The 26206-nt window shown below is 39.4% G+C and overlaps 1 protein-coding gene across 1 annotated transcript in view; it reads right to left on the minus strand.

Annotated features, from left to right (window-relative positions):
• mast3 (microtubule associated serine/threonine kinase 3) overlaps nucleotides 1-20529 on the minus strand; it is a 29826-nt gene extending 9297 nt beyond the window's left edge. Inside the window, exons 1-14 of the mRNA XM_022746731.1 lie at nucleotides 20363-20529; nucleotides 16562-16650; nucleotides 13857-13929; nucleotides 10296-10374; nucleotides 8077-8234; nucleotides 6445-6520; nucleotides 5848-6057; nucleotides 3335-3436; nucleotides 2757-2889; nucleotides 1826-1893; nucleotides 1446-1537; nucleotides 930-1138; nucleotides 533-671; nucleotides 36-168 (exon numbers count right to left, since the gene is read on the minus strand). Coding sequence (XP_022602452.1) covers nucleotides 36-168; nucleotides 533-671; nucleotides 930-1138; nucleotides 1446-1537; nucleotides 1826-1893; nucleotides 2757-2889; nucleotides 3335-3436; nucleotides 5848-6057; nucleotides 6445-6520; nucleotides 8077-8234; nucleotides 10296-10374; nucleotides 13857-13929; nucleotides 16562-16650; nucleotides 20363-20448 — 1647 coding nt within the window. The 5' untranslated portion in view covers nucleotides 20449-20529. The remainder of the gene's footprint in view (nucleotides 1-35; nucleotides 169-532; nucleotides 672-929; nucleotides 1139-1445; nucleotides 1538-1825; nucleotides 1894-2756; nucleotides 2890-3334; nucleotides 3437-5847; nucleotides 6058-6444; nucleotides 6521-8076; nucleotides 8235-10295; nucleotides 10375-13856; nucleotides 13930-16561; nucleotides 16651-20362) is intronic.
• Between the last annotated feature and the right edge of the window lie 5677 nt (nucleotides 20530-26206).

A 26206-nucleotide genomic window follows, 5' to 3' on the forward strand; every position in this document is an offset into this window, starting at 1 on the left:
AGATGTTTTGTCTCTTACATCTGAAACAGTCTCACCTGTTTGTCAACAAACTCTCTTGTGTCCTTCTCCATGTGACCCTCGTACAGGTTGGTGGTCATGTTCATCAAGCCGATTTTAGACAAGCCAAAGTCCGTCAACTTGATGTGGCCCATGGATGTTATTAATAAACTGTTGGGTAGACACAAAAAAAAAAAAAAAAGTTAATTAAGATAAGCAGGTTTTCTCCAAGTGCATTTGACTTTTGAATGGTCGATACTTTAACCAAATTCTGCAAGCAAATACAAGTAGCCAGACTGAAAAAGAAAAGGACGAGGAGGATTGAAAAAAAAAAAAAAAAAAAAAAAAAACTGGGACAAATCTATGCATCATCAGAGACCAGACCATGTCTGTTGAGTAATTTAATGACGTTTAATTTAATGAATCCTGATGAAAAGCGAAAGCACAGATGCAGAGCTTCGTCATACTTAGTGCATTTCCAGAAGAAATTCAAAAATCTTAAAACAGGAGTGAAGTGGGAGGTTTGTGTTCTCACTTGTCAGGTTTGAGATCACGATGCACAATGCCATAGTTGTGAAGGTACTCCAGGGCCAGGACTGTTTCAGCAAAGTACATCCTTGTCATTTCCACAGGCAGTGGACCCATGTTCTTGAGCAAGTTTGCGCAATCACCGCCTTAACAAAGAAGAGAAACAGAAAACATTAAAACCATAGGCGCTACACACATTTTTATTTACCATTTCCCATAATAGTGTTTATCAAGTGGCTGTGGTCAAATGACTGTGTGAGCAACACAAACTATTTGTTGTGTATTATATGGGGACTGCAAATTTGAAATATAAACAATCAAGCGATTCATGGCAGTTCAACATTAGCACTCAAAATAAACCCCTCTTCTTTAGAGTCAGTCATAGCTGCCTCTTTTGACTTTACCTTCTACATACTCCATGACCATGCAGAGGTGACGTCGTGTCTCAAAGGAGCAGAACATGGAGACAACAAATGGGTTCTCAGCAAAGGTTAGGATGTCCCGCTCCACGAACGCCTGCTGGATCTGGTTCCTCAGGACCAGGTTCTGGCGATTTATCTTTTTCATGGCAAACCGTTGGCGAGTCTCCTTGTGGCGGACCAGATGCACAGCCCTGTCAAAAACCACATTAGACCTGTTATCCTTAAGGGGATATTCTCAATGAAAACACAATTCGGTGGTTTTCACACTAGATTTGAGTTTCCCTCTGCCTTATTCTAATTCAACTCATGAGTGCAAAGATAAGACGTCTCTGCATGCAAGTTGCCTTTGATGTGTCATGATCAAACTACAGCCACCATTACAGCTAGAGAGGATGACATTTTTGCACTCAACAAAGTTTGCAACAAATCTTTTGGAAAACAAATAAAGAAGTCTAAGAAAACATAATGAAAGCTAAAACAATGGACCATTCTTCTTACCCGTAAGCTCCATTACTGATGAGCTTGATGGTCTCAAAATCACTTTCAAGAGGTTTCCTTCGAGTTGGCGTCAGCGTCTGTGGGGCCTTATTCTACAGAGAGGAAGCAGACACATGATGCCAGTGGCTGTTTATGGGCAAGTCAGGAAGGAAACACACTAGAAACATTAATCACTAGGATTATTACAGTGTAATCAATGCTTCGAGGCCTGTTAAGCAGTCTGTCACATTAAGTGAAATGAAAGCATACTGGCATGAAGTGAATTTTGGTAACAGTCAGAGATGGCTCAAACACAATTTTAAATACAGAAGTGACACATTTGTTTAAGAACATCTTTTCTTTTAAAAGACACAATCAAAAATAAAAACTTTGAAAATTACCTCCACGTTGGCCTCTGGTTCGACTGACACTGAAGGACCGGCATCGTACTGTTCGAGCTGTACCATGTCTGGAAATAAGAGACGAACAGAGTTTAATATTATGACAAAGAATCTTCCACTTCCATCATCAACTCGTCCTCCTCAATCTCTGTTAATCTATATTCAAACCGTATTGTTCTTCATCCGAGGGTTGTCATGTGAATGTAAATGTGGTTCAGCTGTATAAAAACCAGTTCCTACAGCCTGGTTATGTGGCAGTGAAACTTTTATGAAATTCATAAAGCTCTTGTACTGACTGTCTGAACCTGAATTTCAAGCTACATCCTCAGTGTAAAATTTCTTTCCTCATTGTGAACTCTTACAGTTTTTTTTTTCTTTTCTTTTTTTTTTATGATGGTTCATATGTGTTTGTTCTAGGATGCAAGCCAAATCCAATATGAAATGACATGCACACAGTGACCATAATAAAAGATATAACCAGCTGGTTAAAACACATTTCTGTTACAGTTTGGGCTTATGGTTATGTCTGGGAAAAAAACACACACATAACAACTTGGCTTTGTTTCCACTGTTGAATCACACTGTCCTCTATGCTGACACTGTCATCCAAGCTTCAACATACCAGAGCTGTAATTATCTCAAGCAAAAGATCTATGATTTTCTTATTGCCATGGCAATACTAGCAAACGGTCGTTTGAGTGTTTCATTACAAGCTGCAAGTATGTTGAAAGCCTGTTGATTCAGTTTTATACCACACAGCCATGACGTCCACAATGGTAAAATAAATGACTGATGAAGTTTTTCTCCTGTTCAGAATGATTACAAGTAAAAAAAAACGTCAAATCTGAGCCACATGTGAGGGGACTGGAACACTTGGGTTTCATTGTGAATAACACATAAGGCTTTGATTCATGGCACAGGGTCCGTTTACCTTCCAACAGGTCCCTCGTCAGACCAAGCTGGCTGATGATGTACCGCGGGATGTCTGTCTTGATTCCCTGGCCGACTTTGGCGTGACCCTCTGCTGCCTCGAGTAAGTGATAAAACTCTTCTGGATCAAACTCCTGTCAACAGCATCCAAGTCTCATTAATGTGAACTGGCTGAAGCCAACATCCTGACAGACTGATCTCAGAGCAGGAAACAGCAAAGGCAAGTGTTTAATCTGTATCAAGTCAAAGGTAACTGTAGTCTTAAAGAAAAAAAAAATACATTTAAAATCTCAACAATATGTTTTTGCAGAGACAGTGTCCCAATTACTCAGGATAATCATAGACCTCACTGACAACAACAGTCTTAATTGTTGTCTCTCTACTGAAGGGGAGGCATAGTGAAAGTTTGGGAATATTTCCTTCCTTCATCTACGTCATGTTCTGGTGACACACATGCATTTCCTGAGAGAATAAAGGCCAGAATCTCATTTCAGCCTTGCTTTACCGTGAACTTACTTCTGTCCGTTTCAAAGTAATCTCATTTTCAATTAGGAAGAGATTTTCTCTTCCTCAGCTTACCAAACACTCAAGGAGGCGAGCCGGCCGAGAGATTATGATGAGGATCTTCCTCACCAGCTGGGTGATGACAGTTACTTCCTCGCTTTCAGAGCGCTCGTAGGCCTGCAAAACAGCAGGGGAGCAGAATCAAAATATAAGTAAAGGCAAAGATTATACAGTATATGCGATACTGGATCATCAAAATGCTGAAGAAAAACATATCATACTTTAAAACAAAAAAAAACAAGCATATAGGAATAGGTAACGTTGAAAAAGTTAAATATCCTGACACTTCTCACCAAATATGGAACTAAGTAAAATTTTGCATACCCTTCAGTTTTGTAGTGCAATAGAACTATATTAAACTAAAATGGTTAAAATTGTAAATACACCACATTTTGAGACATGGAATAAATGATGGTATGCATGCATCATGGAAAAGTGGAAATAAAAATAGTTTGATGTCTAAAGTGTGTTTTCAAATATACATGTATGTGTATCTTTATTAAGTTATGAAAATATCAGGGCTTAGTTGTAGAGCCCAACTGTTATTGGATTTTTGGGGGCGATGCCGATACCGATGTTAGGGAGTAAAAAAATTCAGATATCAATATATATTTAACTTGAATGAAAACAAAGGATCAAATATACATAAAATGCTGCCTATATAACTTGACTTGACCCGAGCATGTCCACTGCATCTTCTTAATAAAAGTATTCATATCAGCGCATATCGGAGAACATATGCGCTGATGCCGATGTGTCTGTGATAGGCCAATATCGGCCCATTATATCGGCTGACCGATAAATAGGTCTGGCTCTACTAAGTTGTCTAAGTTGGAAATAATTGATTAAAAGGAGGAGGGACATGCTTTGCTGCCCGTAGTGGCACTTCGTCCACCCCTGAAAAAGATTCTAGCAGAAGAACTGCTTAATACTGAAACAGGAAATATAAGTATATAAAACACAGTGTGTTCAAAGCAGATGGGTATGACATTAAAAGAAATATGAAAACACACGCTGCCTCACAGAACTGCGTCAGAGAAAACAACACGTTAAACCAAGAGGAATTATTAGAATAATCACTGGGTGGGTGTGTGGAGTCTAAATGAGTCATCCACGGCATTTCTTCTAGACGACGGGAGTGACAGTCCGTACTAGTGAAACTGAAACTGTGGAATACTATGCATTTCACTCCAGGTCATTTGCATGTACAGCATGGACCATGACAAGATACTACTCTCATCTGTCTGGTACATATAAGTCTACAATCAGCACCGGTTAGCTTAGCATGGAAAAGGGGATCAGATAGCCTGGTATAGGCCGATGGTAACAAAATCCGCCTACCAGCACCTCTACAATATCAAACTATTCCTTCAATTTCAATTTTCTCCAGGGACAGAATCATTTTCAACTCATCTATGTGGGTTACCTTCTCACCTTCTGGGCATGTCAGACCTTTCACGTCAATGACTGTTAAAACGTAGCAATGTGAGAAAGATAGTCTTGTTACTAGAAAGTCACAAGGCAGATTCCTCCATTGACAATGTGGCCTACTGGACTTTTATAAACACAGAATCCTCACATGCTCAATTAGTGTCAAGTCAGATTGAGCATCAAGCCCAAGTGGTAAACAGTACTTAGTACAGTGAAATGTACTAAGAGCTTTTACACACCTAAGAAAAGCACCTGAGGTGACATGAATTCAGAAAATCGCTGGGGGCCCAACATATAAAAAGCTTGTGCACTTTGTCAAAATGTTTTTCCTTATAAAGCTGCTGCTCTTGTAGCAAAGATCATGGAGCAATGCTCAAGAGTTTTTTCAATTTTTGCTGCCAAATGCACAAAATCTGTCACTTTCTGGACAGCAGAGGATCATTCCAAGGCAAGTCCTCCACAAGTCTACCAGGCAATATGTGTTTAAAATAAAAAATGTTACAGCTTTTTCAAACTGAGAGTCATTAACATCACATCAAATCACATTTAGAGAAGTTAGATGTCAATTTATTACTAAAAACTGTCAAGAGTTTTTACCAAAGTGGCCTTGGCACAAAAAGCTAGTCTTGTGTGTGTGTGACAGCATTTGTTCCACTGTATGGGAACAGACTTATCAGTTCAGCTGGAGGTACAGCGAGTCGGCCATGCCTTCTGTCTGACAGCATGCAGAGGAACAGTGGAAGAGGTTGCTATAGAAACTAACATTTTATCACCATACAGATAAGACCTGTGATAAAAGTACCTCACACCATCACTAACAATTTCCACTACCAGATCTATTGTGTGTGCCTTTGGCTATCAGACAGTTATTGAGTGACGCGCCTGGTTGCACATTTGACCCCGCCTCGATCAATCCCCTTTCATAACTTCATCATATCCAAGTGACCAGTTAAAAGAGTTCACATGAAGGAGCTCATCAGCTGATGGTTAAAGCTGCTATATACAATTCAATTAAGCTCAAGTTTTTGCAACTATAAAATAATTTCCACATCAGCCCTGCAGGATCCCAACCCCAAATCCTCTGGCTGTTTCCCCACCTCATGGAGCAGCTTCTCCAGCTTCTCCTGCAGCTCAGCAAAGTAACGGGAAGTAACAAGGCCTTTCTGGGACTTGTCCAGACAGTCTCTGACCAGCTCGACCAACTGGTGCTGGATGAAGCCCAGAACCCCGTCAGCCAGCGGGAGAGAGCTGTCTGGAGAGCAGTGGGTGACGATCTCCAACAAGCGCTCCTCCATCTGGGCTGTGGCCTACAGGGAGCACAAGTACACGTACACACACACACACACACACACAGTTAAGATATTTAAAAGATCAGTTATTATGATTTTTACTTTTTACTCTCCACAGCACCAAATGTCCATAATATTTCTGTGGGTGGATTCATATGGTTGCTGATCATTACCAGTGATTCAGCAATTACTTTGCCACCTGCTGAGATGGTTGCTGTTCAAAACTAAAGCTCAGTTTCAGTTCCATACTGTTTTATTTCTACTGAGTTTTGAGACACTCCAGATTCTGTTTTTGGCTTTCAGGTGGGTTAAAAACCAAATTCTGGTTTTATGCACAGTGTGTTTGCTGTTCATATACTGTATGGCCTCAATGGAAAAACTAATTTACAGATATCAAGTACATACCTTTGGAAAACGCTCTTTGTAAACATGGTTCATCATGACTATTTCGTTATCGAAAGAAACGTTCGAACGCCCGGGGCTGCGACAGAAACAAAACAACAGATTAGCATATTTTAACTGATCAACAGATGCATATTGACATTTATCAATACTTCATCCAATTCAACTCTCCTCTGAGCCATTAAGTTGGGATGGAATGTGAAAAGTGATTATGTCACAGTTATCTAGAAATGACCATCAATCGATTCAGTCCAGCCCAACAAAACATACACACATCAACTCTCAGTTCATAGTTTGGGTTTGACTGAAGGAGGTTTTTTGAGGTCAATATCTATATTTACACTTTTGATCTCAACCTAACAAAAGCAATATTGTGAGCCAACACTCGATTTCAGCAGCTCTTAAGCCGCTAGAGCTGCAGTCAGGGTGGATTTCACTGACAGGTTTTGATGTTTCTCTTTTAGATGTTTTTTGTGCAGACAGCAGAGGTTTCTTCTGGCCAAAATGTGTGAATCACCAACATCACCCAATTAGTCATTTACTGCAACACCACCAGTGTTAAGACCAATGAGACGAGTGTATTTTTACAGATAAATCTTGCTTAATGAAGCTTCAAACAGAACAGATGGAGGGAAAACCTATCACATGCAAACAGGCTCCCTAAGCCATTTTTTGTCATGAAAGACGCCTCTGTTAGACTGGATGGCTGCTGCCAACACACACTGCTGCATCTCTGCATCAACCCCCCCCCCCACCAACCCCCCCACCACCCCACCCCCCCATATAGCACCACCACCCTCTACTACAGTTCAGCAGCTAGATCCCTGAGGCGCTCTGTTAGCTAGCACGCCCACACACAGCACACAATGGTGCCAGAACACAGAGCACTCCGGCATCGCACAAACAGTGCAGAGCAGAGCCAACAGACAAAAGTTGTCAAAACCACACAGCTCTGCAGTCAGATCTCCACCTGCCTGCCGGCCAACAGGCATGTGTAATCAATCAGAGGCACTTCAGATGTCAAATGCTGTGTTTGCTTGTGAATTTGTCTTGGTCATACCGATGTACAGGCATCCTGACATTTGACAGTCTACCAGTGCATAATGACACCAAGGACGTCATGAACAGCGCACCACATGCAGTCGCTGTCCAAATCTAGAATGTTGTTTTCCCCGACGAAGAGGTAGTTAATCCTTTAGGAAGGATTACTGAATTTAATCTGTATAAAATATTCATTTCATCAGTTTAATGACAGGCCAAGAAACACCATTAAACAGATGTTTGGACTCGGTTCAGATTGGGTTGTAAAACAAGTGGTCTGATGGGAAATTACAAGTGGTGAACACAAGTGTAATCCACCAACACTTTTCTCGCATTCCAACTGGATCTGTGGTGGACATTTAAAGTTCGCTGTCACATTTGATTTACAGCTGATGAGGCTCTGTAAACATGCAAAGCCTTAAAAACGAGGTGACACTGTTATCATGGATGATAACCTGCAGTCCATGTCTTTCTACATTATTACTGGCTACACAGATCAACCTTTTTTTCTATAATCAATATGTAAAATTCTAGAAGAAAACAATCATTTGCCAACAAGACTTTCGGATGCAATGTGAAATCAGGATTAGGTACCTGAGGCTCCGAGACCGAGGTCGCATGACAGTCGAGGGTCGTCCATCCTCGTCGGTCATGCTGTCTGTGCTACGGAAGTGTTTGAAAAGGAAGTGCAGCTCATCTTGTGTCGGCTGGTAGGGAAGCTGGTGAAGACGCTCCTGGGAGGACGAGGAGGACTGCAGACACAAAGACGGATCCATCAGTGGAGAATATCTGTTTCCATATTCACCAGATTCAAATCCTCACATCTATCTGTAATTTAGCCAAAACTTTTACCAGCTCTTCAGCCAACCTCAGAAAACTGTTTTTATAATTACACTGAGTGATACACTGCAATACTTATATTGGGCCTTTTTTATATTAAATGACCCAAAATAAAAATGATTTTATTTTGTCATTTTATCAACACAAAAAGACAAATAATTAATGACTGAATAATTTTGTGTATCTATCTTGAAAGATAGACATTTGTTTATACAGGTCTTAAAATCACAAAGACTCAAAACTCCTTGCAGAGACAGAAATGAAAGTGAGATCAAAACATATTGCAGTGTAACACATATTCAAAAGACCAGCAGAGCTAATCCAGCCTCAGTTGCCCAAATTGATGATTAGTTAGACCAAGTTAAACCAAAGAAAGACTTAAAAGTTGAAATATGTAGCATTGTGTCTTGGTCTAACTCAAGATTACAGCCCCAGTAAACCCTGCTACTTCCTTTCACGCAGAGGACATTGCTACAGGCTTGAATTTTCAGTGGCATCACTCTGTTTAAGAGACCACAAGCATGTGTTCAGACAAGTTAGGCAAGTCTGAAGCTGAGAGAGAGCAGTAAGAAAAGGACAAAAGCATTAAAGTTGTGCTTTACTCCTGCACTGAGTCAAATCTGAGCCGATGCCTATCAAATCAAGCAGCTGTCAGTTTTTCAATTTATTTATACTCAATTACTCCACATTGCACCACATGGTTTTAACCAGCGTTTAGCTGGCCACTCACATATTCACATTTACTTTCTAATTCATGACGACGGCAGCGTAGTGTAGTCTGTGCCAACGAGGAGTCAACATAAGCCCGACCAACTGATCATGCACCTGTGGAGGATTTCACATGTTTAGTTGGTGAGTTTAGAGTAGTAGTCCAAAGAGAACTTAAGACCTCTCAGGCTAATCATTAGAGTGGATTTTTTCAGGTGATGGTGTAAACAATAATGAAGCCCACAGAGGCATCATTAGTTACACAAATAAGCTATTTTCCATATCTACTGAGGCGCTGAGTGAACTCTTTTCAAACTGAACGGGACGTGGTGTACGTTGCCGGCGCTGTTTAATTTTACGGCCCATGTGTCCTGAAAAGAAGACGGCCAGAGGAACAACATCTGTGAAGTCTCTTTCTAATGGCTCAGTATGAAGAGGGCAGTGAGAGCCCACTGAAGAGCCCTATTGTCCCCACTGACCTCTGGGCCTTCCCCGAGCTCTAACCAATAAATTTCTTTACAATAGCTCCACATGGCAGACTTTCATCACAAACTCAGCACCACCCGCTGTCCCATTGCAAAACTGTTCATTAGAATGCTGTGTACCGATATCATTCTGTAAACAAATGCAATTACAGATTTATACTATGTATACTATAATAATATTCTCAAAACCTCCTTTAAAATGATTTTGAAATAAAAGTATTTGACATTTATACCTTGTATATTCTGACATGTTCCCTCCCAAAATGTGGGTATAGCAATCTGTCAGCTTTTCAAACACCAAACAAAAACACATCACATTGTAGGCCAAGTTAACATAATTACCACCTGTGATGTTAATAAAAAATGAAAAAAAAAAACAAAAAAAAAACAAGATCTCAGCACATTGTTAATATGACAAATGTGTGATGTTGTGATGCTTTGTTGAAATGCTGTCATAAAATAATGCCACTTGAAGTATTTAATCTAATAACTAACACACAGCGCACACGCTCTTAGCTTAATCTCTTCATTAACATGCATACACACAGACTGTGTGTATTACTTCTAATACTGAGTTCCACAGACTGGGAGAATGACTCATTCAAGCAGATGATGGAGGAAAACAATTAGTGGTTTGTCATCTCGGTCTTGGCATTCGCTGTCCCTTATTGCATAAACGAATGTGCTATTTGGGCTGAGTGAGGTGTTAGAATTGCCTGGCCGCCACTTCTCTACCAGGGTGGTGGTGGTGGTGGTGGTGGTGGTGGTGGGGTGACTTACTGAGACAGTGGAGCTCGGCGGATTGGTGCCATAGCCAGATGAGGGGAGGGATGCCAGGGACCATCTCCGGCCTTCAGCTCTGAGAGAAACGGACATGCAAGTTACATAAGCCTCAGCAAAATAGGCATTAGTTAGCATTTCATATGTGAAACTCCTTACATAACAGAAGACGTAGGAGTTCTGTGACTACGAAGGCATGAAATGAATGTCTTTTTTCTGCCTAATTCATATACAACAGGGTTTTCTGTGTCATTTTATTCACAGCAGTCCTTTAGCATTTTGCTTTGCTTCAGGAAATCAATCAGTACCTTCACATAAGACCTTTTTTCAGGAGAAGAATTTTCTTTGTGAAAAACAAATATAAATCACAAATACAAGCTTGTAGTATATGGAAAAAAAAACCAGCCAAAAGAAATGGTGTAAGAACATAAAAGATATAAAAAGAAGCTACCTGTCGGCGCGAGCCAAGTGACTGAGATCACGACAGCAACAGAGAGAAAGAGAAAAGCAAAGAAAGAGTTTCAGTGAGTTTTGAGAATCTTGCACAAGTGATCCTGTGACCCCTGGCATTCATCTGAGGGATTAGTACTGACAATGCTGCCTTCCATGCCAGTTTTCATTTGTCCAGATACAAGGAGTAGCTACCAAACTAAATTAATTTGAGGATAAATTTTACATAACAGAAACAAATCTTCACTTCAATGTAGAGGTGAGAGCAAGTCACATGTGCAAGTCACAAGCAAAGTCTCAGGTCTTAACCTTCAAGTCTCAAGCAAGTCCCAAGTTACTGTGGTGAGAATCAAGGGAGTCAAGTCCCTGCTATATGTCAAACAAGACAAGTCGAGTCATTGCTCAGGTCAAAAAAAAAGGTCACAAGTCAAGTTATATGAAATTCTAATGATCAACCCCAGTTTCCACTTTTAAATCAGTTAAAAAGTTAATTTTATTTTTTCGCATTAATGAAAACTACCTTCACCTTTAAATCTTACTGATATTTGATATTTTGAGGCAATGTAGAGTCTGTATCTGTCACTGCTAGCCATCCACTGCTAAAATTATTAGTTTTAGTCTTTTATTATTACTTTCGCCAAGTTTTCAACCATGTTTGTTTATTTGTCAGCAAGAACAACTGAACTGATTGGCACCAAACTTAGTGGAGAGATGCCCCATATGGAGCAGGGATGAACCCATAAAATTTTGGTACAGATCCAGTTAAATCACTTTGTGATGTGTAGGATTGCTTGGCCTTGGTGGAGGTATGCACTCTACTGAGTGTGATTCTAGTTACTACTATTACAATACATCTGTAGAATCTGTTGAACTTGCATTGTGCCAATATAACTTTTCTTTCCTAGTGCAGTCCAAAATTAAGTATTTATGAACTAGCCCTTCTCCATGACAGTTGGTTTGTGGGCATCGCACTAGAAATCACCCAATCATGTCTCAAAAACAAAATGTGACTTATCTAAAAAAAATACCTAGAAAAATGCAAATGTTTAATTAAAAAAAAAAAGTCAAGTCCTTTCGAGTCATTTGTCTCAAGCCATGAATAGAAAGTCAAAGTCAAGCTGATTCTTTTACCAGTGTGGGTCAAGCAAGTCTCAAGTCCGAAAATTTGTGACTTGAGTCAAGTCATGTGACTCAAGTCCCCCACCTCTGCTTCAAAGCACCTCCAGCAAAATGATCTTGTTACTTTAGTGTCTGCAGTTCGGATTTTGCGACAGCACAAAATGAAACTGAATAGAAATAAAGGTTAAGTGGTATTAAATTATTTGGCATGTTGGAAGCAAAACACAGTTTTTTACACAAAGAATTCCCACAGGAAACTGACACACTGAATGAAAGCTTCCAGAGTCATAACGTTCAAAATTAAATGCATTGACAGTATGACTCAGCAAACATTGAATAAATAAATAAATAAATAATAAATGAAGAAGGCATAATTAAATGGTGAAAAAGATGCAGCTTCTTATTAACAACTATAACCAAGAATGATCATCTTCTCCATTTCAATTTTTAACTGAAGAGTCTCATTAAACACTGGAACAAGATTAATTGAGCAAACCGGAGCTTCAAGCAGCAATGAGCAGGGTCACTGACTGTTCAACAAGGCTTTTAGTCTTTATTACTGCAGCACAACAGCCGATGGATGCCTGAGGAAGTGACTGTGTGTGGGGAACTCATCACTTTCCTCCGCATAATAGGTGATCATGTAGTAATATGTTTGCCTGCAGAATTAGATCTTGTGTATCAAGGTGAGATGAGAGCCATTGTATGTTTTGCGCAAATGAAATTAAAGTTAAAGGACCGTAATCTTCTATGGCTCACTATACTAGAACATGTAAAATCGGAATATTTAAGCAATAAGGGTTTATAGAGTGTGCTTCACACGGATGCCAGCACTAATTTATTCTCAGAGCAGGTGTCATTTATCTGTCTTGTTCCCAGGATGAAGCACCTGAACTGCTCATGAGTTTTTAACGACTGTTCTTGGGTGTCTTCAAGGTGCCGCCTCACTTGTAGGCTGAATGATGTGTGAGTGGGCTTCAGGGGTACCCTCTATCTAACTGCACTCATCCTGCTGAGGAAGAGTTGGCTGTAAGAAGAGCTGGCGGGGGAGGTGTGTGTGTGTGTGTGTGTGTGTGTGTGTGTGTGTGTGTGTACTCTCTGGGCTGAGTCAGCCTCTGTCACCTTGCTCCTGTTTCTCTTCAGCTTCCAGCCTGTCTGTCTCTGTCCCAACACACACACTGAATCTCGCAGGAAACCCTCAGATCATTAGATTTATTTGTTTCATTATTTTTTTGCTTGTTGTTTTTTTGGGTTAATCTGAGTTCACACTGTTAAATTACAAATGTCCATGGAATGTAAACAACACATAGACTCAGGAATCAAAAGTGATTGTAGCTCCTGTAATTTTAATAAATCATGATGTGTAGCCCAAATCTTTCTGGGACCCACGTACGTACTCACTCACTCACTCACTCACTCACTCACTCACGAGCAGTTTTGGGTAAATATGTGCTGCTATTCACTGAAAACTGTATTTGAACTTCAACATTTTGCTCATTTACAAAACAGCTTTGGAAAATCTCTTGATTAATTCTGTAATACTCAAAATTTTTCAAAATAACTTCCAAGAAGTTTATTTTATATATGTATATTATAGAAAAAATATTTCTAGTGAATTAAGTCCATGTAATTGCTACTGTAGTGTAACCTAAAGACTCTCTGTAGGCAAGCACACAATTCAACATATATGGAAAGTTTTCAATAGTATATGAATATAAAGTTGAGTTTTAGTTAAAGAAAATTTCCTATAATCTGTCCCAAATTATACAAGTCTTGTCAATAAACTTTTTAAAAGATTATTAGGAAATGACAGACTAAAATACAGCACCAGCCTTTGTATAAACTGTTCAGATGGAATACAAGAGAGGTTGCATAATAACATTTCATCAAAAACATATTCTTATCAAATCCTATACTTGAGATCCTTTAAATGTAACAAAACAAATATATCACTTCAGGGAGAAAGGATTCAAAAGAGCAGTATGTACATACCTCCGGGCAAATGGAAAGTTGAGGCAGGTGCTGGTCGACACATTTCGGGGGCTGTCTAGAGGGCTGCTTGCAGCTGAAAGAGGAAAGACAAAGTTCCTCCCCATACTGTTCACGACTGTAATAATAAACTTATGAAAACAGAACAGAGATGACCATATGGCTGCATTTACACATGGAAATTTTCCAAAAAGGATGACATCATGTCTATACAGGAACTCTCAATCACTGCAAAAACCAGCAGCATTAACCAGCACCTCAGAAAGGTGCAATATATCATCCTGGTATTACATTTCTAAATATCAGAGCGTCTATCTAAGAAGACTCTTAATTAAGGGGAAAGCCTTGTGCAGGTCTCACCAGAGTCTGCGGGTGTGGGTACACTAGAGACTGTGGTTCGTTTACATGCAAGTGGTTGAGTACCAATTAGAGCCTGATAGCTCTCTGTGATTAAATAATCCTCAGCTTGATTGAGTTCAAAAGGGAGCACATCCACATACTGCTGGAATGAGGAGCTCTTGAGCAAAACTCTTTTCATAGAGTGCAGCTGCTTCACGGTATTAAGAGGCTTACACTGTATGTGCTATTGTTGATACAAAAAGCAGGAGGAGGATGCCAACCACTGAGAAATCTCCTGCCCTTCAATTATCTCAACACTTTCTGCACTTGTGTCACCGATCTGATGTTAATTCTGAACATCAAGTTAAAACCGACTCTGTAGAACATTAAAGTTTTAAACACAGTTTAGCAACATGAAGCACTGTTGATGCTTGGTGAAGATACGGAGGCTGAACCTGATGATGGTGGATAACTTTACTTTCAATTGTGATCACAATTAGAGCTAGACTGATAAACCAGCCAGGCTGATAGATCGGCTGATATTGGCTTAACGTATTTGCCTGGGACAAGAGACTGCAGTTTAGGAATGCTAAACCAGGTATGAGGTCATTTAAAAACACTTCCACCATTATATAGTTTGTCCACCAGAAAGCCAGGACAAGATGATTTTTCAACTGTAGAATGTCCCTCTCAGTATGTATCTTCACAACTTCATAAAAATATACAAATATAAGGAATGCATATCAGGATTCTTTGTTTATGTTACATGTTAATGTTTCAAAAAATACAAATTTACGAAATTGGCCAAAATATTGTTTCCACACTTTTTAAACTCTCTAATATCGATGTCAGAGTCAAAGAATAAAGAAATAAAGGAATAAATAACCAGAAATTCAGCACCAGTCGGGCTATGATCTCAACAATTACTTTCAGTCATTGGTCTCAATGATTTATCTGAACTTTCTTGTGTCTTATATCAAACATTAGAGCATTTCACATGAGAGAATTTAGGATCGTTTGGGTACTAGAAGCTGTTTTGGTGAAACTAGATAAAGCGGTTGTCGGTTTGAATAATGAAAATGATTATGAAAATGTTATAGATTCAATCTTTCTTCTTAATTTCGTTTTTATTTCAGCATTAAAAATAATCTTCGATTTGCAGTGCAACTCTGTAACAAAGTGAAAACATCTTGAGTGTGCTGTCAAAATCCTGGGTTGTGTTACACAGACGACTTTTTCCCTTTCTGTCTATTCTACTCCAACCCCGACCAACTAACACCATACAATTCTGTACTGAAATGACATTCAGTCATCATTACTTCACACTGTGTAATATTAGTAATATTATGTAGAATATCAGTCATATTTATATATCAGTGAGTCTCTTTAACAAACCCAGCTTATTATAATTTTAACAACTCAGTTAATGGCTATTGTTTGATAGCTAGTGCCCTCCAGGTCATCTAAACATGTCCGACTATTCTGCAGTAACAACCACATACTGGCTGAGGTGCAGCTTACAAGTTAAGAGTGAACAAGATTAATCTTGTATTAGTGAGCGTGGGAGGGAGGCAAGGTGCCCTACAGCTTACAAACAATACGTGAGACGAGCTGATACTTGAGCCCTAAGAAATGATGAACTCATTTGCAACTGTATTAAATGTCATTAATCAAATAGTGGAATTTTATGTTTTCTTGCTGCTAAATTCCACATTTAAATAACTTTGGAAATGTGATGTCTGAGAGGGTCTAGTGCTGAGTGTGTTTTGAGCATGTTTCAAATACTGATACTTGAGTTTAGAAATCTCTCAAACTGTTCTTAAACCATACAAACATGCAGACAAGCACCAATGAGTCAGTGCTGTTAAACTAAATTACCAGAGCTAAAACCAGACTGGTTTGACCACCAACCACCTGCTGCCACCAACTTCTCTGACAGCTCATTCAGTGGAACAAGAGCAGCAGTAAAGCATGACAACGTAATGGGCTGCGTTGGTGTGGACATGTTTCTACAAGGCACAGGGAAAATATGAAGCAGGAAGTCAAGTTTAAGGTCAATTAAATGCACCACACTCCAGATTGTACTTTCTTGATGCAGGATTGTACAACTTTGTAAAGGTACTAAGACCAATGCTTGCAGGATAAAACTGTAAATGGGTATAATGCTATAAAAGGTATTCTTGCTGCTTTGTGCACTTACATCTAGCCAATGCAGTACACTGATGAATGACACTGCACTACACTACTGATAACCAAGTCGAGCCTATGCCAATTCTAACATGTTTTTGCTAACGTGTTTTTTTTTGTAGCAGTGCTCCTGTTGCAACCTGCTGGGATAAAAGGTTACAAAACATTGAAATGGATCTTACCAGTGTGGAGAGAGAGCGGAGAAAGTGGCCGGGAAAGCGTGGGTGATGGTGTCCCAACGCCGAGGCTCTTCCTGTTGCTGCTGCGACAGCTGGAGCACAACCAAGAAAGAAAGAAAAAAAAAATCAACATCTTAAGGCTGTTGGAAGCATTTATTCGGCAGTTTGTAGATTTGAAATATGAAATATAGGACACTCAAATCGATTAGCCAGATTTATCTTACTTCTATTATTCTTAGCATTCAAAGTCATCTCATTTGCAGTATTTTTAAGATGAAAACAGCATCCCATTGGTCACCTGGCTAAACTATGCAAGGCAGGTGTATTAACAATATCAGTCAGACTGTTTTGCCAAATGTTTTGCACTTTTCTGTTACATTCATCATTTCTTCCCCACAATATTGCCTTATTTCTCGTCATTATGTTTCCAGTTGCTGCTGTTAAGTTCTCTTTTTTCTCTTTAAAAATGATGACAGCAAAACTAAACTGTTACACACAGATGTGTCTGCTCCAATAGATAATTCTGTCGTTTCTTTTTATCACTAAACACTAATATGAAGAATAAGATAATCTTGGGGGGGGGGCTGTGATGTATAGCAAGCAAAGTATAATCATTTTTGTCCTGGGTTTATCCAACTACAATTACATATCTGAGTCATTCAGGTTGTGTTTATGTCTAAGTGTGTGTTTGTGTTTGAGCAGCAGGACACAAAAGACTTATTACAGTCTGACACTGGACAGATTAAGAAGACACTTGACCTCTAAAGTAGCAGACTGTGATCCATTAAGCTCTGACTGTTGTAGCTCAACAACACATCTGTGCTTGTGTGCAAACCGGAAGTAGGAGAAGTGAAAATAGACAACAATGTCCAGTTTTCTGTATAGTTGCTTTCCATCTTCACACTTCACTCAAAATAATAAAAAATAAAAATCATACAAATATTCCTATTAAAAACCTAACATTTTATTTTGCTTACACTTTTATTATTTCATTATAATTTAAACCTATGTAGTTGCAGTCAAGTTTTCTGTGCTATTTACAATTTGAATTTTAGTTTTTACATTTCCTGACTTATTAAGAGTTTTTCTTAAAAGCCTATTTTTGTTTAGTACTAGTCAGCTCTTATTTTGAAGGCAGGTATAAAGATGTAAAAGATTTATAAATGTTAGTGTCTTCTTTCTTCTACTCAATTTTAGGGGCTGCAACTAATGATTATTTTCATTATTGACTAATTTGCTGAATCGTTTGTCTATAAAATATCAAAAAATAGTGAAAAAAATACCAATCGCAACTTCTCAGAGTCAAAGGTGATGTCTTCAGATGTCTGGTTTTGTCTAACCGAAAGCCCAAACCAAAAGATACTCAGTTTACTATTATATAAGCAGCAATCCTGTCATTTGAGAAGCTTGAACTTGAGAATGTGTAGCTTTTTTTCAATTTTTGCCGGAAAAAGGAAACTGTTAACTGACTATCAAAATAGTTGCTGATTATTTTTCTGTTGATCAATAAATCATTTCAGCTCTACTCAATTTAGGATGTTAAAAGGTTCTCCAGTCAGTGGAACTCGAGTTCTAAGCTTCATAACATCAGCTTGCCTGTCTTTTTCAGTCAGCATCAGTATATGTCCCTGTAACTACACTTGACAGTCTGAAATTTTTAGTCACATGTGAAAAATATCAAAATGCAATAAATTTAACCTATATTACAGGCACCATTATACTAATGCAGCTTTTGATTGGTATTGTGAGCTGAATATGTCTCATTAGTAATCACATTCTGCAGCTACACACCAGTATTTCACATCTATGGTGGCAATAATGCAGTTTTTAGCTTATAATGCCAATGTGCAGGAGTCTCTGGCAGTCATCCAGAGTTCATAGTTACATTTGCAACCCTCGGTATCATATTCACATCTTGAGCAACTGAGAGCAATGCATTTTTATAGCAGGCAGAATGGCATTATCAACTGTAAGCAAACCACAAGTTTAATAAAAATGTACACTTTATGGCCTAGTACAGATGAGACTTAACTAGAAGGAGTAAGATTTCATTGTCTCTGCCCACTGAGATTTAACTCAAGCGATGAGATTATTTCTGCCTTCAGAGCAGCTCTGCCTTGAGAAATGCTTATGTAACTACAACTCTAATCTGCAAGCAAATGCACGACACACCAGCATGGCAATATCAGATGAGGAGGGAAAACTGATGATAGCCAGAATACAAGGGGGAAGCCTCCTGTCAACAGACTCAAGGCTGGAGAGATTGTGTGTGTGTGTGCAACAGCAACAGCAGGACCAGCTTGACCCACAGATGTCCACAACTCTGTGTCTGTGTCTGTGTGTGTGTGTGTGTGTGTGTATATATGTGTATGTGTGTGTGTGTATATATATATATATATATGTGTGTGTGTGTGTGTGTGTGTGTGTGTGTGCGTGCGTGCGTGTGTGCGTGTGTGTGTGTAAGTAAAGGGAGGGAGTCCTAAATAACCCTCTGGTCCTGAAAAGAAGGGGCAAACTTTGGCCTACGACATTCAAATTAACAGATTTTACTGTGACACCAGGGCTGACAGTTCACAATGGAGCTAAAACAATTAGACAGTTAAACGATCAACAGGAAATCAGGCGTCACCTATTTTGACAGTGGCAAAACTGCAAAACATTTAATGGCTTCCAGCTTCCCAAATGTGATAATTTGCTTCTTTCTTTGTGTTGTATTGTAGTAAAATGAATAATTAGGGTTTCAGACTGTTGGTTAGACAAAAAATGGCAACGTGAAGAAGCCACCTTGGGTTCAATGAAATTATAATACACAATTTTCACAATTTTCTGACATTTTATAGACCACAAGCTCAATAAAGAATGTTATCAGCAAATAGATTGATGAAAGAATCATTAGTTGCAGCTGTTTCAAACCACTTTAAAGTGAGGATTTTCTCCTTTTCTGTGCTTTATATGATTTCAAATTGAATATCTTTGTGTTTTGTACAGATGGTTGCACAAAACAAGCAATCTGAAGACATTACCCTGGGTTCTGGGAAATTGTGATGTGCATTTTACACTAGTTCCTGACATTTTAAAGATGATTGATTATCGACAAGACAACTAACAGATAAATGGAGAGCTACTGCTACTTGCAGCCATAGTCCACAATGGACAGGCCACAGTTCAATTGAGTGCAACAGCCTGCATCAGACAGTCAGAAGCTGCAGTTTTATCTCCAGTAATCTAACAGTAAACATGACAGACACCCAGCCACTCATTATCATCATAACACAGCCAACAGCAACCAGCATAAACAGAGAAGCGAAAATATGTCTGACTTAACATCAGAGATCTTTTGTGAGTATTTATTTTACTGCCACTGGTGTGATTCTATAAGAAGATCCGATGGTTTTATGTGCCAACTGTAAACTGCAGCATGTTACATCCAATTTCAACAAAGAAAGCTTCATGTTGCGTCTGATATTTGGGGAATTTCATTTGAGAATATTAATTTGACAACAAGCTTTTTTAGCAAAATGCAGTAGCTGCTTTCAGTTAAGTTATTTTCTGAACAGAATCTGCATATAAACATAAACTCCTGCGTTGTACTGAACAAACAGGATTAACGTTAGAGCGGCTTTCTGAGAGGAGAACAGAGGAGCTAGCTAGTTTTAACATAAAGGAAGCCTCGTGAAAGCATTAACATTAAATGAAGGCCAACTGCGACCCATAAACTGCCATACTACTGGATTTTATCACAGCAAAAACCAAAATAAACAGCCAAACTAGCTTAACGTCCACGCGCCAATACTTGGTAACTACCTTTTTGAGCGCTTCAGCAACGCTCCGGGAACAAAATGTGACTTGTTCTGACTTGGCACCGCAGAGCAATGACTGGGATCCGACATGCTGGAGGAGATGTTTTCTTGAATAAACCCGTTTCAAAGTTAATGTTGATTTCAGAAAACTGAAGCTGGGGTCGTTGTAAAACCCGCTCCTCCGCCTCCACCTCCTGCTTCTGCTGCTGCTCTCCCCACCATCGTCTCTCCCTCTCGGCGGTTCCTTTTGTATTCACCCCGAGTCTGTCCAAACCACTCCGGGGCTGCCGTTACATCCTCCGTGCACCTCCCTGGCTGTAGTCCTAACCCCGAAACATCACTTCCATGTCGGTTAGTTTGGTGTGTAGCAATGTTCACACAGTGGCGGAACACTTCAGTTTAGCCAAACACACTGCTGGCTGCGTGTGGGTCCGTGTGAGGAAGCTGGAGCCTGATGCTGCTTTCAAGTGCTGCTTGCAACCTCCGGTTTCACACTGCTGCGAAAAAATCCACCCAAGCTTTAGGCTACAGCTAACCATCATTATTATAAATTTAAGGTCTGCAACTAATGATTGCTTGTTCCTTTTTTCCGAGATTATTATTCCCCAAGGTGACGTCTTTATCTTGTTTTGCTAATGTGTTTTCCAAAATTTTTTTGTTGTGTTTTGCCACTCAGGACCACCATAACGAAGCCCAAACACATTAAATTTTCAATTATACAAAACCTAAAAAGCAGCAAGTCCACCTGAGAGAAGCAGGAAAAGCAGAAATCAGCTACTGTTTTGATCAATCATCAGAAATTGTCATTCTAAATGCTCATGGGAGTCCTGCCATGCCCACAAACCAAAATTTCTATTCATTCCTGAACAAAACTTTAGCGTTTAGAAAAATGCAATAAATGATGATTACATTACTTACAACGTTTAGATAAGATGTTTTTGTAATCTATAGTATTTTGTAATATAAACTTGTAGAGACTTTGGTCACAGTCTGACACAGTTCAACACCACTGCCACTTTATCTACAAGTTCATAGGATAATGCTCATTGATCAGCAGAAAAAATAATTGTAAATGAGCCAGAGTTAGCCTGAAAGAAAATTCTCCTTCTGTTGTTCCCCGCCAGATGTTAAAAAGGCTTGCTAAAAATTGCATCAATTATTCAAATGATTATTTCACTGATTGTTTCTGCAGGACTCCGACCCCCATTGTTTTGAGGGACCAATGTGAGAGTTTTCATTTTGCCAAAACACTTTGTCATACCAAAACACAGAGGCTGTTTGGGGTGTAGGAGTGAAACTAAGCTCCACACACTGACTCCTACGCTAGTGCTACAAAGCTACCTACTAAAAGCTGAACATAGCCAGTGCTTTAAAGAATTGTTTTCATTTGTTTACATCCTGACTATTTTTAGAGGAAACATAAGATTGAACACGAAGATGAGTGGTGGAGATCTATGACTCAGCTGCTGTTCTTCTGGAGGTCACACCATGGTCGATTAGTGCAGTCATCCCTTTCTGTGAGGGTACAATGGAAATTGCATATCTATACTGTTTGAATTTATTTTGCAAATAAAACGAATCAAAACTTATGTAGTCCTAGCATGATAATATAAACGTGCTGCTATTCTCCTTTTGGAACTGATTCATTGGATTATACTATCCTTTGTAAAGCTTTATTCTTCTGGTCTATTAGAGGCTACATTTTCTTTTAAGGGTAGTAGCTCTGTTGGATGAGATCTCATTAATAATCTGATGTACTGGCATGTAAAGCCTACCTAAAACAAAGGTACTGAGTGCAAGATGGTGCTATGTTTGACCACAAATCTTTCCACAAGCCACTATACCAAGTTGTAACCTAAACTGCACCTGACCTTTTGAAGCAGGTGGTGTGCATTTCAGTTTCAGTCTTTTGTTGTTGTATCAAACCATGACCACAGACCATGAAGAACATTTTAAGGGCAATTATTACATTTAAAATGGTGTAATCATAGTCGGAGCCATTGCCTTAGAAACACTTTCTTCAAGTTTACTTCTTTGGCCACTTGCGCCTTCACACTAAAAGGGCAAATTCCTACAGAACATGAAAGCAGCATATGTTGTTGGGTTATACCATGAGGAGTCGGGTAGAGGGAGGATCCCAGCCAAACTTTTAAACAGTGGTACATTCCACTGCATATAGTACCTAGTGTTAAGTTAACACGTGTATGCATACCCATCATGTACTGTACGTGTGCATTTTAATTTCATTTTAAATTAGAACAAAAAAAATACTGTAGTGGAACGATGAATTTGTAACAGCAAACAAAATCTAAATAAAGTTTATTTATTTCTTTACTTATTTAGAGAGACTACAAAAGTAGTATACATTATGCTTTCTCCCTACAGTATATGCAGTTCAGCTGATATGTTTACAGTGTGAGGAGAACTGTATGTGTGCTTTATATGATTATCATCAGAACTGCACATATGTGGAGGTCACTAACATTCCTATTATCAACTTTAATAATATGACTTTCTAAGTAATAATATGAATAATATGAGTCCCCTTTTCACGCCTCAGCCTTGCGACAGTCCTTTTTTCCAGTGTCTACAAAGATTTCCTGAGCGGCATGAACCAATCCTCTGGACCCAGAAATTACAGTATGAACATGTTCTTCGGTTATCTGACAGTCTCTAACCGGCAGATACCTGTCATATTAGTTGTGAAGATATCTCTGCACCAATGCCATCAAGACAAAATGCTACATATTCAGTGATCAGAGTCAAAGGTTGATGCGGGGAAGCAATTTACTTGCATACAAATATAGAATCTGATGCAAGAGAATGAACATGTTTCTGGGAGGTGGAATAACACAGGGGGGGTCTCCAATGCAGAATGCTGAGGAATGATGCCAACAAATGTGCAACCTGTCGTACTGTGCCATCAGATAATGACTGTGTGAAAACTGAGTCTTGTTGAGGAATTCGTGTTTATCGCGCCTGAGAAATTTTTGTATTCCCAGTAAGATTTGCTCATTTTTCAACAGAGCAAATGGATTTCATTACTGTACAGCATGTGGTGTGAGCACTGCTCACACATCCAGAAACATGCTGGATGTATCCGCCTCTGTTTGCAGTGTTGCCTTCCTCCACAGCACCCAGCACCGTTGCCAAGCAACCCACATAGACTTAGAGACAACTAATAAATGATAGGTCTTCACTGGTGAAACAGAAGCACCTTAATATAAAAAAAAAACCCAATTCAGACCTAGTGTATATTTCCTCATCTCTCCATTTATATTTCATACTTTTTGATACCATGATGTTGATGTTTTTGTGTGTAGCATGTGTTTAAAATCATACAGAACTGTAGAAGCTCAAATATGTAAAGACTGTGTGGTATGATTGAAAGCACCAGAAAAGCTACTAAATGGACCTTGTGCTGAGATAGTTTGTCAACAACTGTTTCAAAGGTCAAGGATTAACTTTGAATCTCAAATCTTTTCACCATAACATCACATAATAAAAAAAATAGCTGCATCTATGATTCAGGTGACCAAAGTCTTCACTTATCACTTCACTATATTTTTTGTATCACTGCAAATAGTGTGGCATCTTCCTTGCCATCTCCTTCTGGTAGAAATTGGGCCCAAGCCCTTTTGTTACAAATGAGGATGTTAACCTTTAAAAACAAATACATATTTTCATTTAAAAAAAAAATACTGACTAGTATCTTAAAACATCTGGGCGCTGTAGTCTTTGGCAAATGTGACTAAAAACCATAGTAGATATTGTATTGTTTGGGGGCTATTGTCAGTCGTGGATTGATACATATTTGGTGCTCTGAGTATTTGCACCAGCAGTTCAGTGTATGAGGGCCTGAATCCAAATATACAGTGCCCATGTTCTTGCTAATGAAGGGACCTGTCATACAGTGCAACTCTGTAGTCCACCGTGTCCTCTGTGGTCAGGCTTTGACTACACGGACAACACTTGTTAGGTGGATCAGCTAATTGTTGCTTTTGTGATGAACGGACTCTTTGATGATAGACTTTTTTCAAGTGACTCAACATGTTCAGTCTATAGAAACAGTCTGCGTGTGACCTGTCTGTCTTACCTCCAGGGATGAAGGGTTTGTAAGGGGCTGCAGGGGCTGCAGGGGCTGCATGGGCTCAGGAGGGTGGGGCTCTGGCAAGTGGGTGACAAACTGTAAGGCAAGAAACGTTCGCATGGATTAGTGCGCTGACTCAGCACCTCAGTGCGCCGGCGTCTGTCATCAGGCAGCAACAGAGCTTTTGTCGTGGGTTAGAGGTTGATGCCTGCCTCCAATTGGCTGACCTCACCCGCTGATAGTGACAGATACTCATCGTCCCTCTGAAGGGTGATGCTGCTGCCTAATTGGCTGCTATATAAACTCTCTTGAGCTCCTACGCCACAGGATGCAGCTAGGTGTCAACACACCAGACAGGAAATTTCATTGTCCAGCACAGATTTAGTGAACACCTAATAGTGACTACACTACTGACTCTTACAGTTTTAGGGACTCTGACATCTGAGGACATGCTGCATGTTCATATAAGATTGACTTTAGATTAAAATTAACAATGTCTGTGTTCTTTAATTAATCCAGGATCCAGAATCCCTTGGGTTCCTACACACAAAGTCCTGAAAACTAAATATTATCTACCATTTCACATCCTAACGCATCATTTTTGTATAGGAATATGCATGCTCAGCCATCCTGAGGTCTATATCTCACTGATGCTGACCAAGCACCGAAGCCGTTTTCTATTGACTTCCCTGCTCAAATGTAAGCTCTGCCTTGCCACAGTGCTGCTATTGTCTCAGTGCTGCAGAGGCTTCTCAGTGCTAAACACAGCACTAATGAACGTGTTGTCATAGTAATGCAGGGAGGATGGTAGGAAAAACAACTCCTTGCACAAAGACTCCACATTCTGTAGTGTCTGCTCATAATTACACAACACATGAAACTCATTGCGCTGAATTTCGTCTCGACACATTTTCTCCTACAGACCCCTAAACCAAAGCTCTCAGTGATGCTTGAGCCAGTAATCGTCCGTCATTTACACTTTGCATTTACAATTTGTCAGCACTTCACAGACACTGTTGCCAGAGTGTAAACTGAGTAAAAGATCTCATACTGAATCAGTGGTGGAATTTGCACTGAATTTCTGATTTGCTCAGATGTTCAGGTCGTAGAGACTCTGACACGGAGTGCAGCGGCAGCTACAGTCCCTCAATAGCAATATGACAGCAAGATTGTCTTTACTGCAAAAACAACACTCATGTCAAGTCAATTTATTCTTTAATTAGAATTATTGGATTACTGGCCTATTCCAGGATATTTTAGACACATTATTGTCCTTCACTGGGAAATAATTTTAACATAAATAAAATTAAATAAAAAAAACAAGAGTTGAAACCTGGAAACAGGAAAGGAAGTATGTTCAGAAAAGTGTATTATCTTACAAAATAACATAGCATAGTATAATTCTCTGCAATAAATATGTCTGAATACAACCAAAATTGTATGTCATGCTTGTCATTTTTCTCACTGCTGGTGGTTAAAGAGCTAATCAAGAATGCTAATTGTCAGAGGTTTGGTTTAGACAAATGAGCGCCGGGAACGATGCTTCCATCAACAGGCATCAGTGAGACCCTGAACCCCTCCCTGCGAGCCAGAGTTTGAAACCTCCTCTGTATCTCTGCACGTGAGCAGAAGCTACAAAAGTGCCTAAAAATGAAAATGAAAGGAAAACAGCGCATGCTCTGATGAGATGATCCATAGTGGAGGCAGATGGATGGATCAGAGAAAGGGGATGTGAGCAGGGAGCTCCTACGCCTTATG

Source organism: Seriola dumerili, unplaced genomic scaffold (genome assembly GCF_002260705.1).
Source record: "Seriola dumerili isolate Sdu_G_001 unplaced genomic scaffold, Sdu_1.0 BDQW01000002.1, whole genome shotgun sequence".
Lineage (NCBI taxonomy): Eukaryota > Metazoa > Chordata > Actinopteri > Carangiformes > Carangidae > Seriola > Seriola dumerili.